Source organism: Gossypium hirsutum, chromosome D12, assembly GCF_007990345.1.
Source record: "Gossypium hirsutum isolate 1008001.06 chromosome D12, Gossypium_hirsutum_v2.1, whole genome shotgun sequence".
NCBI classification, from domain to species: domain Eukaryota; kingdom Viridiplantae; phylum Streptophyta; class Magnoliopsida; order Malvales; family Malvaceae; genus Gossypium; species Gossypium hirsutum.
Genome location: NC_053448.1, coordinates 14,388,767 through 14,406,771, shown reverse-complemented (window position 1 = coordinate 14,406,771; position 18,005 = coordinate 14,388,767). Strand labels below are relative to the sequence as shown.

At 31.8% G+C, this 18,005-nt stretch overlaps 1 protein-coding gene across 11 annotated transcripts; it reads left to right on the top strand.

Annotated features, from left to right (window-relative positions):
* Positions 1-1,346: 1,346 nt before the first annotated feature.
* Positions 1,347-8,863, top strand: LOC107945404 (F-box/kelch-repeat protein At3g06240). 11 transcript variants are annotated; one of them, XM_016879403.2, is made up of 5 exons: positions 1,370-1,632; positions 4,281-4,865; positions 6,017-6,294; positions 6,522-7,712; positions 8,605-8,863. In XM_016879403.2, exons 4-5 carry the CDS (start codon positions 6,572-6,574, stop codon positions 8,616-8,618), a joined length of 1,155 nt encoding a protein of 384 aa, XP_016734892.1. In that variant the 5' UTR covers positions 1,370-1,632; positions 4,281-4,865; positions 6,017-6,294; positions 6,522-6,571; the 3' UTR covers positions 8,619-8,863. The 11 variants fall into 11 exon arrangements, with proteins under 11 accessions (XP_016734891.1, XP_016734890.1, XP_040964447.1 ...); XM_016879402.2 differs by lacking the exon at positions 6,017-6,294 and having other exon boundaries at positions 1,347-1,632; XM_041108513.1 differs by having other exon boundaries at positions 1,367-1,632; positions 4,819-4,865; positions 6,522-8,863.
* The last annotated feature ends 9,142 nt before the right edge of the window (positions 8,864-18,005 follow it).

Below are 18,005 nucleotides of genomic sequence, written 5' to 3'. Positions count from 1 at the left end.
TGCCAATAACAATTGTAGTGCATTTAGTATTAATAGTTTAATATATTTATATATTTAAATTTTATTTTACTCATAATTTAATTTAGTTTTTTTAATACCGTATTAATTTTATGTGTTGTTATGATTAATTAATTTTAAATTATAAATTTTATTATTTAATATAATTATTTTAAAACATGCATCTATAATATTCTCAAGCACACCCACGTGATAAAATTTTTAATATATATCATATTTATACTCCTAAGAAAAAATTATTAAACGTAACTAGTCTCGGAAAAAACAAACTTCCGTGATTGCTTTGCCGTCACCTTTTTCATTTCCATACATAGCGTAACAGTCCTTATACAAATAATAAATCCAGAGTATCTACCGGTAGAAGAATCTGGTAGAAGATTGTTTTTAAAACTTTTCTACATACATGTACCCAAAAATCGTTATCTATTATTATACATGCATTAAAGTAATAGGTTTATTATTATTTATTTTAAGATTTAAAGTAATCAATTTACAATTCAACAACAAATGATTTGCATTATTTGGATTCTTATTGACAAAAGAGAAGAGATAAATATAACCGATAAAATTTATATTATATTTCAAATCTTAAATCCTTTCATTTTCAAAAGGCAATTATGGATAGGCTTGATCATGGGTCGGGTTATCTGACTCGGCCCAAAATGTGGAAAGATTGGAGTAAAAATATAGATCCGAAAAATAGGTTTGGATAAAAAAAATAAAACCCATTTAAAAACGGGCTGGGCCTCGGGTAAAGTATTTTTGGCCCAGGCCCAGCTCGACCCAAATTCACTAAATGACAAAAAAATCTGCTCTTTGTTTTTTGTTTTGTTTTTTAATGTTATTTTCTTGTTGTTTTCTTCCTATTTTGCTACCATTTTACTATTATGTTGCTACTATTTTGTTGTTATTATTTGAATATTGTATAAAACTTATTTTATTGTTAATTTTGTTATTATTTTAAAAGCATTTGTTAATTTGTTATTATTTTAGAGACATTTGTTTGTTAAGTTGTATTTATTTTAGTGTTATTTAAGTCTACATATTTTTTAAACTTTATTTTCAATTTGTTGGGAAATATTTATTTTGATATTTTTAATATTTTTGATATATTATATATTTAAAAATTATATAAAGTAATATAAAAAATTAATACGTACAAGCCGAATCGAGTCCAAATTTTAATATTTTTATCTGGGTCGAGCTTGAATAAAATTTTAAGCTTATTTTTTTAACCGAGTCGAGCCCAAACTTAATAAATAGACCTAAATTTTTAGTTGAGCCCAATCCGACCTATAAACACCTCTAATTATGGATAACATTGTCCTTTAATTTCCATGGATATATTGGGATAATGATGTGCTGACAAACCTACAACCCCAAAACCATGTCCGATATCCATCATCCCTCATTTCCCCTTCTATTTTCCATTTGATTTCCTCTTCTTTTCCTTCAGCCAATTCCCTTTCTTTCCTTATCTTCTTTTCCTTTAGCATGTAAAAGCTTGAACCAAAGTGAATTAAATAAGTTCCTTTTTCTTGGCTTCTACAGCTTTTTTCTCACTATATTCTTGAAACCCAATTTTCTTTGTGCTGTTGGAGAGCAAATTTTAAGGTATAATTTCATTAACTTTTAATTTTTCTACAAATTTATTGATTATCCAAGTTTTCTTCATCAATATTTCTATACTCGAAAGCCTATTGTTTGAATAAATTTTTGTATGAAAAATAAAGCTTTCTATTTATTGAAAAAATAAGGGGAAAAAAACAGAAGAATAGCATTATTGGGGAAAAAATTAGCAATAAATTGGGTATAAAGTTGGAAAGGGATGACATTGAAAATTTGAGATGCTGTCAAGGGTGTTTTGGTGAATTTGGATGATGGCAGTTTGGTGAATAGAACGTATTAGGACAAAAGTAGGATTTATATGTTTATTTATTTTATTAAATTTTGTTAGGAAAATATGATGATTAGTAACACGTGTCATGATGCGGAAGGTTATGGAGCAATAATACGACAAACGGATATTAAAATAATTAAGTGGGAAATTATTTCATGTAGCTTAACTTTATTGGCTCTTTTTTCTTAGCCCGCTTTGCTTTATGAGTTGCTTATTTGATAAGATCAGAATTTTGGAATTTTTCAATCCATTCCCTGAATTTTATTAGAAAACATAGTTTGAAATTGATGGATGTTATTTTATTCCGGCTTTCTTTTTATTTTGTTATTATTTTTTGAAGTATGTTTGTTTATTTGTCATATTCTTGGATATGAATATTAGGAAAATTTTTATATCTGGGTATGAGAGTTCTAGATAAAATTAGATTTTGGTACACTAGACTGAAGAAATATATTTATTAAAAGTTTATATGACACTAACAAAGTGCACTAATGCAAGTAATTCTTAGCATATCAATTATGCTAGTTTGATAAAAGATTATTATTTTTTAAGCATGTTTTAATATATGAGTGAGCAATAAATTAATTCAATCGGTAATATTTAGTTCTTTTTATGATTTACTTTTAGCAAAGATAGGAGAATTTTTCGCTTATTTTGAAGAATTTTTTTTTTTTACAAAATTTTCTGTTTATCTCTCTAATTTCAAGTTTAAAATTGTATTAACTATTTTTAATTTTATGTCTAATTATTGTAATACAAATGTAATAAATAAGCATTTTTCTTATGTTATTACACATACTTCTTTAGGGGGAACACGTAAGAGTGTGCAAAATATTAGTTAAATCGATTATACCGAATAAATCAAAAAAATTTGGTTAAATCGGTTTTCGGTTTATTCAGTTACATATTTCAATTTAAATGGGTAATTTGGTTCGGTTTTAGTTTTGACAATTTAAATTGAATAAATCAATTTTTTTAAATATTAAAAAATATTTTTATAATTATACCTAACCAATGTAAAATAAAATCCAGGCCAAGTACCCAACTTAAAAAACCCAAACATAAAAAATAAAATTTGAGCTCAAATTAATAATTATAATTTCAATTTTATAATTAATTTCATTATAATTTATTAACTTTAATGTATATAATGCATAAATAATTTAAATTTTTAAAAAATTTAAAAGGTAAAAAAACCACAAAATTGATAAACTGAACCGATGAAATTCGATTCGATTATTTCGGTTACCCCTAAATTTCGGTCTGATTATTTTGATTATCCCTTAAAATTTCAATTTATCTGGTTATTACGATTAAGAAACTGAGCCGACTGAACACAAACCCCTAAGAACACGTGGTCGTATTTCAACTTTGCTTGTAAAAAAAAATAAATTCACCTCTAGTGTATCAAATTTTAATTTTTTTTATATGGGTAGACAAGTATACTTCTATTAACTTTTTTATATTCAAATATAGGTGTTAAAATCATAACCATTTACTATCCATTTTTTTAAAAATAAAATAAATATTTAAAATATAGTAAATTATTATTAGTTAAGGTTAATAGTCTAATCTAATGAACCTGTTTTTAAATGTAGTTATGAAAAAAAAATGAGTTAAAAAAATCAGTATTAGTGATCTTTTCCAAAATTAATAAAATCAAAATCTCTTGTACTAATTGATCAAAATCTTAAAAATAAAAAAAATGGATCGTCATATACTGATATTAACTGGTATTAATGGGAACATAGATTGAAATGAGATGATAATGACATCCTTTTTGGTACTAACAGGGACATGGATTCTATTACCTATTTAGGTTGATATTGACACAAGGGGTTAACTATGAAAGATTGTTATGGTTAATTTGGGATTGTTAGCAGTAGAGCATAGGCTAGAGGAGTGTATTATGTTTTGGACGATTAACTCAAAATTTTGATGAAAACAATTTGGGAACTGAGTCGGATTATCAGTATTTGGAATCAGGGAATCAGGATTCTTTACTTACATTACTGTACTTTGTTTTCCATTCTCATTGTCCGACTCTATTTTACTCAAAATATACATAATTTTACATTAGTCGTTCAATCATGAATGTTGTGTCGGTTATTTTTAAGGGCTCATGGAAAATTTTTTATGGGATGGTCAGTATATATTGATCATATAGAAGTTCTGTGATAATAGTTGTCAATATGTCATTGAGATGAATGCAGTTAAAAATACTTGACTTTATATATATATATATATGCTTTATGATGATGCGTTTCTGAATGTTGAGTTGTAATTTGATGAAAACCCAGTTTTTCAAACCATTTTTTATAGTTCTTCAAGCTAATTTCTGGAACCCCGATTTTGCTAGCAGAAACAACCGACTCAGCGATTTATAATCCTATCCATCACTGAGAATCGCTTTTCATAGTTATTCTTGCTGATTTCCAGAGCCAAATTCACTAGCAGCACCACCCAACTTTTAGAAACACTGGAATTGCCGCTTTATAATTATATTCGGCAGGCTAAGCCTTGAGTGAACATTAGCATGACTGATAGTCAAAAAACAAAAATGGAGAAGCCCGTAATAGTCCGATTTACATATTTATCTGTAATAACCATGGCTATTTGGCATATTATGAAAAATACAATTTTTTCCTTTTTTATTATTCCAAAGAAAGAAGAGGAAGGAAAGCAATTTGAATACTTTTAGCATGTCTTAAGCATGAGTGAACATGAAACATTTGGATATATAATCTATCTGTTTGAGAAGTTAAGGACTTCTGGAGTTTGTTGAACTTCCATTGATATATCGGGAAATGATAAAATTTCGGAGACGGTGGTCTTAGCATGCAAAAATATAACAACCTTCAAGTTCATGAGTTCGCACAGTTTTTGTTTTTTATGGATAGCCTTGTTTCAGTCAGAGGGAATCAAAAGCTTGAAGGAGATAATGCAGGTAAATTTGCTTAAGAGCCTCTGGTTTCTTCTATTTCTTAGCTTGGTTGTGCGTTGAATGGATTCGGTATTGAAATCAATCTAACTGCTCTGTTAAAGGGACTGAATAGTACTTACATTTTTGCATAAGCTTAATTACCTAATGAAGTTGAGTATTAAACATAGATTTTCAGCTACCGTAGTTGACCAAAGTGCCTATATCTTAATGTGTTTTTAAGACTCCAAATCTAAGTAACGTAGATATTTTTGCTCTTGTGACATGAATTGTAAAGCACTATCTCATTGAGTCTTCAACCTTGTTATTGGTATATTTATATGATTTATGTTTGATGCACTTGTAATGAACCAGATGATAGTACATCACTAGAAATGAAGTTATCTAGATCTATTTAATTCTTTTTGATGATGTGCTTCCCATAAAAAAAATAAACCCTATTTATAATATGATATTCAAGCAACGGTAAAGAATGAAGTGTAAACATTGAGAGGAACAGTAAAAATATCATAAAGGCCCGTGTATTAAGAGTTAAAATTGCATTTTTACTCCTTATACTGAAAAAATGGACAAATTAGTTATTATACATTAGATTAAAGAGCAAATTAGTCTATTTTATTAAAAATTTCATCTATTTGTACTATTAAAAATTGATATGCCTAATAAAATAACCAGACATTGACACGTGCCGTGCCACCTGTCATGCGGACATATAGATTACAGTTTTTAACGGGTGAAATAGATAAATTTTTTAATAGAAGGATCAATTTACTCTTTGATCTAATGTAAAGGGACTAATTTGTCTATTTTTTTAGTATAGAGAGTAAAATGCAATCTGACTCTTAGTATATGGGCCTCCATAGTACTTTTACATGAGAAGAACATGTCAAACAAATAATAATGCAAGGAAAATAAGTGCAAGATGATTTACCTGCTCAGGCAGTGCCAAGGAAAATAAAAATGCAAGGGTCCTAATATGCATGCATGCGGTTTGAACCGGCAACTTTTGACTATGAGAACTAGACTTGAGCACAACACATTTAATAGATATGGAAACAGTACAATGACTAGTTTAATATATATATATATATATGTATCTATTTGTGTTTAGGATTTTATCACATTTCATAATTTATGTTTTGTTTATGTTTACACAGCTAACATGAAAGAAAGAAAAAGAAAAACACGAGGCACTACACGCATGCACGGATTTTGCCTGATCTGGTTTAGGCATCCATTGGAAACTTGAAATACAACCCTGAATCAACTTTAGCAATAGCAAAATTCTAGCTACTGGATTGTTTGAAATGCTCATTAAAATGCCTTTTGAAAGAAAGAAAAGAATATGATGAGGCAAGATTTCTTAGGAATCTATTCTTAAAGTATATGCCTCAACCCCTAAAGAATGCAGTTGGAAAAAAACTCAGCCATCAAGGTAAAAGATCTAACAAGATCATCACTTTCAAAATTGATGGAAATAACTTGAGTTTGGTAAGATTCCTGCCTAAAAAGTATTACTATTCTTATCCTAAACCATATATTAAAATTCTCCCAAGGTTTGTTATGGCAGATGGTTACTGATGCAGGTATATTGTTCCTGAAAAATCAGGGTTTTCGGCAACTGTATAAACATTGGTTTTTGATGATTATGTTCATATGCAGGATGTGGATTCTCTATTTACTGTAGGAAGGGAGAAGAATAAGAGTTTAGTATGGAGGTCATTGGTGATCTGCCAAGAGAATTGTTCCTCGAAATCCTCTTACGGTTGCCAGTAGAATCTTTGATGCGGTGCAAGTGTGTTTGCAAATACTGGTACGCTCTCATTAGCAATCCTAAATTCATTGAATTGCACCTTAAGTACAACTGCAACAACAATGTATGCGTCCTTCTCAAGCGCTGCCTGCTGACATGCTTAGGAGAGAGAGAAAACATGTTGTCGTTGGTCTGCAGCAGTGGTTTTTCTTTCATAAATTTAGATGTGGATTTGTCTCTGTATAAGAAGGAACCATGCTTACAGCTTTTAGGTCATTGTGATGGAATTATTTGCCTATCGAATTACAGAGATGATATAGTTCTATGTAACCCTGCAACTAGGGAGACCATGGTCCTCCCCGAATCTTGTCTCCCTTGTTATTCGTCAATCTCAAACTTGATCCCGCAAACCAGTGCCTTGGGATTTGGTTATGATTCTAGAACTCATCACTGCAAAGTTGTTAGGATTATTTCGTACTGGGAGGAGCGAAGTGGGAGTGGCTTACCCCACCATTCCAGGGTAGAAGTATACTCTTTGGCAACTGGTTCTTGGAAAGAACACAATGTTAAGGTCCCTGCTCATGTCTGGTATTCTCCATGTTTCGAGACATACTTCAATGGAGCGTTTCATTGGTATGCTATTGATGATAACAGAAATGAGGTCATCCTTTCATTCCACATGGGAAATGAAGAGTTCCAAGTAATACCAATGCCAAGTGCCCTCTCCTTGTATGATTATTCAATGTGCAGGAGCCTTTTTGTGTGGAATGGACGCATTGCTCTAGTAATCTATCCGAGAAAGGGGATTGAAAAATCGTTTCAGATATACGTGATGAAGGAATACGGAGTGAGGGAATCTTGGACAAAGATATTGACAATTGGACCTCTTACAAAAGTGGAAATGCCTTTGGCTTTTTGGAAAAATGATGAGATTCTCATGGAAGGCTCTGACGGTCTGGTTGTTTCTTACAACCTTAAGACCCAAGAACTCAAGGATCTTCCTATTTATGGGGTTCCGAAGTCATTCGCAACTCTTGTATACATAAACAGCCTTGTTTCAGTCAAAGGAGGAAATCGAGTGCTTGATGGAGATAATACAGGTGAAAATGTTTCAACTCCGGTTACATTTTTCTTTTCTTCTTTGCAGATAATTAAAACAGACGACCTTCTTTTGAAATCTCTTCTTTTGCTGCATTTTCCCTGCCTATTCAGATAATAGAGTATATATACACTATAAGTCATCGAGCATTTGTCACCCAACACTTAGATTAGATTATTCCGGACCTTTTCTTCCTTCTCTAACATGTTGCCATCTTTGGGATTAGTTTGGTTAATTCTTTCAGTCATATGCATATATATATATATATATATATATATATATAAACATATCCTAATGGCATTCATGATGGGTTCCCCAAAGATGTATGTAGTTAATTACAAGGAAACCTGTAGTTTCTGGTGAAGGTATTCTTTCAGCTAATTTTCATATTATGTTTTAAGAATTTGTGGTATAATTGTGGCATGCTAAACCTCCATGGTGGTCCCTCCCTCTCTACTAGGAGTTAGATTGTTTGTTGCCTTCTTTACTAAAAAAGAGAGAGAGTAAATTAGTCTTTTTATGTTAGTTCAAAGAGCATACCGGTCCTTTTTGTTAAAAAATTCATCTATTAGTACGGTTGGAACCTGGCATTACTAATAAAATAACCAAACAGTGATGTATAGCTTATTATGTGTATATCATTTTGGCATACAATGATTAATTTTTAACTTTAAAAATTGATGAAATTTTTAATAGGATTAATTTGCTTTTTGATTTAACGTACAAGGATTAGTTTGTTAATTTTTTGAGTAAAGAGAGCAAAATGCAATTAGATTTTTAGTAAGGGGCTTTCATGATATTTTCACCATGTTCTGTTTACTAGTAACTTGTGCCGTAGAAGATATCAACTAAGTTTGTCATTTGTCATTCTAATCCAAAACTTTGTGTGTTAGATTTTGATTGGTGAAACACCTGCCTCTGGACCTGCATAACCTTCATCAGTTTAAAAGATGATGAACACGGGGCGATGAAGATCAATAAATAAATAAAACCAAAAACGGAAAAGGAGATGAATTATTATCAATATATATGTATATATTACAGGTATTATATCATAAATTTACAAAAGGTTGCTGTTGTAAATATTGGTTCATCAGAAGCTTTGTGCTTGTAAATAAAGATTTTAAGATCAATAAAGGGTGATTTCTGGAAGTATTTTTGGTTTGGTAGATCCAAGGATAGACAATGATACGTTTCATATTGATGTCGAGAACACCTATATACTTTGTGTAACAGTTTCACATCATACTTAATTAATTTTTAGATTATAAAGCACATAACATATTGTTTATCATCAAGGTAATTTTAGTCTATGTGAGTATTATATATATTATACGAAGGGATATCATATCTATCTATCAATCAATTTACCCAAAAGATGTCGTTTTTTTAAATTACAGAAACATGTCGAATTTTGGAATTTTTACGGGAATAGGTTGATTTAGGTAAAAGTTTCCAGTTGAAACCATTTTCAGTGTTTTTAGGGGAAATTCAAAAAAACACTTCCAGTTGGAAGTGCTTTCTGCGTGTCACCAGTAAAACGTTTCCAACTGGAAGCCTTTTTTTGGATTTCCACTGAAAACGCTTCTAGCTGGAAGCGTTTTTTCCTATGTTATATTAGGTTTTTTGGTTGTATAGGGTATTAGTGTATTAGGGTTTAGGGTTAGGGTTTTGGGTTTTAAATTGAAAAGCTTTTTAACATAATAATTGTAATTACTGAGGTTCGATATTTAAAATATTAATATTTACGCCAATCATATATTCGAATTTTCTTTTGCAAATTGATTGAAAATCGAAACTTGGAGTACTCGGTTTGGATGCAGAACTAATTTTAAATACTTATCCAGTGCATTGGTTTTGACGACATGGGTTCTAAAAATATATCCCTAGAACTTTGGGATATCTGAAATGATTTTGAAAAAAATACTTCGGATAGTGGGGGTTGAAATTTGTAGAGAAAAAACGCTCTAAGTAAGATGCACTGTCAACAAAGTACTGAAAGCGTGTCCAGCTGGAAGCGCTTTTGGCTGAGATGGCACTGAAAATGCTTCCAGCTAGAGGCAGATCTAATACTTCTGTTGATAGCGTGTCCTGCTTGGAGCGTTTTTTCTTTGCAAATTTCAAACCCCCAGTATTCGGAGAATTTTTTCAAAATCAAATAAGAGTTGGGTTATAAATGTAACATATTTCAGCCTCAGGTGGCATAAGCCAAGGAAATAAAATTTGAAGAAGTTTAAAACTATCGCAAGCTTAAGAAAACAACTCGGAAGGACCATTTCCCCTTATATTTCATCGATAAAATGTTGTATAGATTAGTTGGGAAAGCCTTTTATTGTTTCTTGGATGGTTACTCAGGGTATAATCAGATTGCCATAACTTCCAATGACCAAGAGAATACCACTTTCACGTGTCCATATGGAATTTTCGCATTTAGACGAATGCCATTCATGTTGTGTAATGCCCAACAACATTTTAGCATTGCATGATGACGATATTCTCAAACATGGTGGAAAAGTTTCTTGAAGTATTCATAGACGATTTCTCTATTTTTGGCGATATTTTTAAGAACTGTGTGAAGAATTTGGAGTTAGTTCTTTTTCGCTGTGAAGAAATTAATCTTGTTTTGAACTGGGAAAAATGTCACTTCATGGTTTTTGAAGGCATTTTTTTGGGACATAAAATATCACAGGAAGATATTTTCACGGACAAAGTAAAGATTAAGATGATCCAAAAGTTACTGCCACCTACCATTATCAAAGGTATTCGAAGTTACCTATGTCATGCAAGATTTTATCGAAGATTTATTAAGGATTCTTTGAAGATATCCAAACCCCTTTGTCCCTTTTTAGAACACAATAGAGCCTTCAATTTTGATGAGCCCTAGTTGAAAGTGTTTGAAGAATTTAAAAAGCAACTTGTGACAGCATCGATTATCATAGCACCAGACTGGACACTACATTTTGAACTTATGTGCGACGCTAATGATTTCACTATAGGAGTAGTATTGGGGCAAAGAAAGGAGAATATGTTTCATGCGATATATTATGCGAGCAGGACCCTGACGAACGTACATCTTAACTACACTACTATTGAAAATGAGCTATTAGCTATGATATTTGGGTTTGACAAATTCAGATCTTATCTAGTTGGTGTCAAGGTCACAACTTATGTAGATTAGTCTGGGATTAAGTATTTGGTGACCAAGAAGGATGCCAAGCCTAGGTTGATCAGGTGGATATTATTGCTATAGGAATTTGATCTTAAAATTCAAGATAGGAAAGGGACCGAGAACTAAGTGGCTGATCATTTATCAATGTTAGAAGAAGGAAATAAAGATGGAAATATTCAACTCATTAAGAAAGAATTCCCAGATGAACAACTCCTAGTTGTCACAATATTACCTTAGTATGCCGATATAGTAAATTTTCTAGTGAGTGGGTTGCTGCCACTTGAGCTCACCAATCAAAGAAGAAGGAAATTTTTCATGATGCTAAACAATATTGTTGGGATGAGTTTTTCTTATCCAAACACTATGCGTATCAAATTATTAGGAGATGTGTTCCGGATGATGAGATTTAGAGGATTTTGCAGCACTGTCATTCAACACCTTACGGATGACATTTCAGAGGAATGAAATCTGCTGCAAAGGTTCTCCAATCTAGTTTTTATTGGCCAAATCTGTTCAAAGATGCTCATGAATTGTATCAGGCATGTGACCGTTGTCAATGAACGAGAAACCTATTAAGGAGGCATGAAATGTCGCTGCAAAATATTTTAGAAGTTGAGTTATTTGCTGTGTGGAGGATCAACTTTATGGATCCATTTTTACCTTCTTGGGGAATATGTACGTACTTGTGGTTGTAGATTATGTCTTCAAGTGGGTAGAAGTTGTTGTTCTTCTCACTAATAATGTCAAGTCGATGGTGCGGTTCTTGCATAAAAATGTCTTAACAAGATTTGGTACACCCCGTGCATTATTAGTGATCAAGGCTCCCATTTTGATTGTAAATTAGTCACCAACGCATTGAATAGGTATGGGGTGAGGCATAAGATTGCCACGGCATATCACCCCTAGACAAATGGACAAGATGAAGTTTCTAATAGAGAAATTAAATAGATTTTGGAGAAAGTGTAAACCTAACTCGCAAAGATTGGTTATCTAGACTGGATGAAGCTCTGTGGGTGTATCATACTGCATTCAAAACACTATTGGGAGTGCCACCTTTCAAGCTATCTATGGTAAGCCTTTCCATTTACCTGTTGACCTCGAACATAAAGCATTTTGGGCCATCAAGAAGCTGAACGTGGATTGGTTCGTTGGTAGTAATAATCGACTACTTGAGCTACATGAAATGGGGAATTCTGAGCTCAGGCATACAAGAACACTCAACTGTTCAAAGAGAAGACCAATTGATGGCATCATAAGAATACTATGCCATGAAAATTGGAACATGGACAACATGTGTTGTTGTTCAATTCTAGGTTCAAAGAGAAGACAATCTTTTGCTTGCATCCAGAAGATGTTTTAACAAAGGTGGTACGGGAGTTCTATACCTACCTGACCTCTCCCAACAATGCTTTTATAAATGTGAGAGGTGTTTCAGTACTGTTTGATGAGTACTCTATCAATGCTGAGTATGGCTTACCTGATGCTTAAGATGAGCATTCTCAGTTTGCCACAACAGTCACAAGGGAGGGCTTGGATCAAGTTCTTAAGGATCTGTGTGTAGAAGGAACCAAGTGCACAGTGTCCAAACAAGATTGCTACACTATAGAACGAGTTTTTTTGAAACCCTATTGTTGAGTTTGGTACCACTTCCTCAAATCCCGTATGAGTCTTTCTATTCATAACTTTACAATTTCAAATGAGCTAATGCTGCTACTCTATTCTTTAATTACAAGGAGGAAAATCAATGTGGGAAAATTTCATTTTTAAAGAGGTTCGTGTTCCCAAGAGAATATTGGCAACCTAAATTTTCCGTCCCTTATTACTGCCCTTTGCCAATGTGTGAAAGTCCCAGTTCAAGCAAGTGAAGATATGATTCCAAACAAAGGGGCCATTACCAAGCAGATTGTTTTGAGGTTTTTAGGGAAAGAATTGCCATGACATCCACCTTCCGGTTCTGCCTCTACATTCTCCATCCCAAATTGTGCCCCAGCAACCTATTCCAGTTCTACTAATGTCTTTGAGCAACAAGTGCTCAGTTTTCTTGAGAGGTTGCACAAGCAGTTTAGTTTGTTCGAGAAGTAGCAATCACAAATTGCTACCAATTTGGGCGGGGCACATGAAAACATGACTCTATTTTGGGGTTATGTGAGGAAGAAGGACACTGCTATCAAGAAATCCCTATAGAAGAATTTCACCAAGCTTATGCCTGCGTTCCCCAACTTCACCAAGGAACTGCTTTCTAATGTAGAGGAAGAGGAAGATGATAAAGCAGAGGTTGAAAAGGAAGACGAGGTTCCAATCAATATGTTGAAAAAGAAGCAATGCTACAAGCATGCTGTATGAAAATCCACTCGTCCAAATTAAAGTAACAACGATTTCACTCCAAGCTTTATTCATTTTTTCTGTTATTTATTTTTCATTTCATTTTAGCATGCATTCATCATTTTTGCCTTATCATTTTTTGTCCATTATATGTTTATCCAGTCATAATTTTTGTCTATTCATGCATTGAGGATAATGCATCCCTTAGGTTTGGAGGTATGTTGTGCATATAGGTTGCATTCGAATGCATTTTTTTTACATTCATTTTGCCATGACACATAAATGCCAAAGAATTGTTAGACTATGATGAGTATATTTTTGCCTATGATGTTCAATGAGGAATATAATTCTTCTACATTCCTAGAAAATTGTGACAGTGAATTAGGTGAGTTTAGCTTAGGATAGTTTGCTTGTAAATTGATCCCTAAAATTAAGATGTCCTATTTCCAATTACAATTGATCTATAGTAAGTTTATTTTAATAAAATTAAAGATTATTGAAGCTAAATTCAGTACAAAGGCAATACTCAATAATGAATAAAATGACAATGTTTAAGAAATTTTAAAGAAAAAAAATGCCATCAAATACTACAATGCTTAGAATTGCCAAGTAAGTTAGCTCCACTTTTTTTTCTCCATCGTGCTGTTGACTAGAAAGGTGAGTCCAAGTAAGAGTGTGTAATAAAGAAAAGAAAATTAGGGTCATTCCACTGTAGTAACAGACTGAGTAGTTAAGAAAGTAGTTGTTTGCCCCATCCATCTTTTTAGTAAAAAGTCTTAGCTTCATGAGGAAGTATTCAAGTCTTGACATGACTAAGTATTTGACAATTTAGAGTATGCTCTATTGTAATTGTCAAGTCAAAGAATCATGTATGTAATTGAGTATGTATAAGGTTAGATGGAAAAATAGGCATAATAAATGAATATGTATGTAACTGAGTATGTGTAAGGCCATATTAAAAAAAAGGGAAAAAAGAGTTAGTTAAAAGATGAACTAAGTAAATTAGAAGATACTTGCTATAGTGAAAGTTGCATGAGTACTTAGGATTTTTCTTTCTTTAAGGGCAATATTTTATGCATTGCCTTTGTTAAATAAGCTTATGAAGCTTGATCAAATTTTTAGACATAGAAGATTGTTGAGAACTAAAGTACAAAATGCTCTCTTAATGGTCTAACAATACAAATGTGATTATGTTGCTATGACAATTATTACGTTCATGCATATTTTGCTTGAGGACAAGCAACAACTCAGGTTTGGGGGTGTGATAACTCTTGAAAAGAGTTATATTTCGGGCCTTTAATCTTAGTTAATTGTTCATAATTGAGAAATTTAGTTGCATTTTAGGAAATTATATTAGTATTTTTATAACGTTGCATCATGAAGTTTGGATTGTGCTTTCAATGTCACTATATGTTACTTTTACTTGTGTGAGGAAAGAAATTGGATTTTTTTATAGACGATACAAAAAAGAGGAAAAGAAGTGAAGGAGTGAAGTTTTGTCATGACAAAAGGTTGGATAGATTGCCAGCACAAATGCCATGGCAATTCTAGGAAGATGCTGATTCAATTGTCAATCTATGCCACTCTTAGTTAACTGTACCTGTACCAGAAATATCCACCTGAAAAAGAGGGAGAAAAGAGTGTGTGCTAAGAGGGAGGCCTACCTTATAAAAAGAAGAAAGAAAAAGAGAGGACGGAGACGAATTTTCCTCTCACACAGTTTATCGTAGGAGATCCAGAGACGCAAGGATAGAGGGTAGTAGCTAAGGAACAGAGCAGCAACACAAGGAAGAAAGACAAGCATTCAACCCTAGGCTTCGCAAGATATTGTAGCACTAGAGTTGAGGGCTGAATTGGCAAAAGCTTCCTGAAGTTCGTCCTTCATTATCTTAATTGATTTCTGTGAATTCTAACTGTGGAATATGTTGTTGAATGATACTTTCATTTTGGATTTTAATTTCCAACTCATGAGCTAATCTCATCGAGCTGGTATTACTGGATGTATCTTTAGTTCCTTTAATGACCAAGGCATTATCCTGATTAGATTTACTGTTTCATTCAATTTTCGCTATTTTAAAATGTATGCATGCAGTCTCTAGAGATAGATGAATGTATGGTATGTCCATAAACATGACTTAATTCTGAAAAGGTTAGATGAGTTGGATTGTGATTGAATGATGCAAGCGAGTATTCGACAAAATACTCGTAGAACTTTAGACATAGAGCTGCGCTTTGTACAGAGTAAGAAGAAATAGTGTTAGGTATCCTTCTTAAGGCTTGTAGACATGCAAAGCCTTAGGTAGGGTAGCTTGAAGGCTAACTCTCGTAAGAATCAGGGTACCTTAGATTTAATTTGAATAGTAGATTGGTTAAGATTTTTCCATGGCAGCATTGTGTTATGAGTGTCGAAACTATTTTTTATTTTTGGAAAAAAACAAAAATTAGTTGTCGACTTTAAAAAAACAAAAATTGGGAGTCGCCACCAATCTTTTATTAAGGTGTGATTGGATCACCTAAAAAATAGCTTTGGTCTACGAGTTTCAGAAAAATGGATTCGGGAGTCAATTACGTACGAGGAAGGATTAGCACCCTCGTAACGCCCAAAAATTGGTACCAAATTGATTAATTAATGTCTTAAAGTCGAGAGTTTAAAAAAAATACTATCCTTAGTTAAATGAAATTATTTATTATGACTTTCTCTTTTTGAAAAGAAAAATATCACACCCAATGCATTAGGGCACAACATTTTATTCTCTTCAAGATGAGTTGGTCCAAAAAACTCGTATAATAAAATTTAAGAAAATATTTAATTGTTTAAAATTTATGAAGAAATCGCAGCCCAATACGTTAGGGCACGATTCCTTAAAATCCCAAACATTCAATATTTCCTTTATATTTTTTAAAAAAAATCTTTATCTCGAGAAATCAACGTGTCACATCCAATACGTTAGGACACAACACATTGAATTCCCGATGACAAGTTTTATTTTTTTTTAATTAAAGAACAATCCTCGATTGTTAGATTTTACGAAGAAAATCGAAACCCAATACGTTATGGCTCAATTTTCTTGAAAATCCTAAATACGAGTATTATCTTTATTTTGAAAATTTTCCATTTTTAAATTCGAGTAAAAGATAATGTAATGTTATAATGTATGTATAAATATCGTGATAACAAATACAATAGTAATAAATACAACAATGGCATAGAAATAATATAAACAAATAAAAAAATAAATCAATAACATGCAAAGCATCAAATAAATGAGCGAAATAAAAAAACATGCTTTTAAAATATAAATGAAAACATAAATTGATAAACAAAAGAAGAAAATAAACAAAAAAAAAACATATAAAGAGAAAAAAGGGTACAAAATATATACATGTACATATATAAAAAAAATTATATACATATATATAGATTATAAAAAAGATAATTACATATATATATAAACAAATAATAATAATTACATATATTAAAATTAATTAATTTAGAAATATATATATATAAATTTATGAAGAATAATATAAGAAAACATATGTATATACATATTTATCAAAAAAAATATAAAAGTATATATATATGCATATAAAAGTTAGGAAATAAAAAATTGTATATGTATATAAAATGTAAATGTATATATATGTATATAAAAGTTATGCAAATAGAACAATAATATATATATAATATGTGCATGTGTTTATAAAAGTTTTTTAAACAAATGTATGTATATATATTATTGTAAAAAATATGCGTATGTGTATATATAGTAATAATAATAATGATAATAATAACAATAATAATAACTTAATAACAAGAAAATCAAATTTAATAAAAATAAATAATAAATAATAAATAAAAAAAGACTAAATCGAGCTTTGACATAAATTCTGGGCCTAAATCCGCAAATAAATGAAGTCGAAAGGACCCTATTGAACACGCCAAAGAAAATAAAAATGCAAGAGAAAGAGAAATTTGAGGGAATACTCTTAAGAATTATTATTACTCCCAACTTCCCTCCCTTACAATGAAGGGAGAGGCCTCTATTTTTAGTTGAGCCCCCTCAAATCCAACGGTACAGATCAATTACATCAACGGCTAAGATTAAAGGGTATCTACAAATTAAATCTCTAAGATTACAAAATCATATCTTCTAAGATTTCATATCATATCTAAGATTGCATATATCATATCTAAGATCATATCTAAGATTGCATATCCTTGAAGATTATATTTCCATAAGCTTGTAGATGGACCTTCAACCTTTTCAAGTAATGGGCCATTTCGATCGGGCCAAATGATATAATTTTGTACTGGACTTAGACTTTGTTTTATTATTTTGGGTTTATTATTTTTTTGTGAGCCTGGGCTAAAATTGGGTATTACAATGAGGAAAGAATCTTAGCAATACCAACCTCCCTATTCAACAGCATAGATCCTCTCAACTTTGTCTCTGTATCTTTGCCACAACATTTTAAGTTAGTTATTTGATTTTAATATTGCATATGTGATTATTCCTCTACAAATTGTTATTCTATTTTGCCACAGTTTGATTCATATAGTTTATAGTAATAGCTTAACCGAATTAATCCTATCCAATTCCTGAGAAGATGACCTTACTTACTACTTTATTATTTGATTCGATGTGTACAGTTGCACATTCACATAATATATTCACACACGACATGTACTCCATGCGACATCTACCGGCGAGACGACATCAAACACGACAGATGTTGATGGGTCCAAGAATAAAGATGGCAATGAATCTGATGTGGATCTAGTCTAGGAGCCCGGTGCCG

Bases quoted from the DNA above. Each gene is read 5' to 3' on its own strand.
- LOC107945404 (XM_041108510.1), top strand. From the start codon at position 6,572: ATGGAGGTCATTGGTGATCTGCCAAGAGAATTGTTCCTCGAAATCCTC.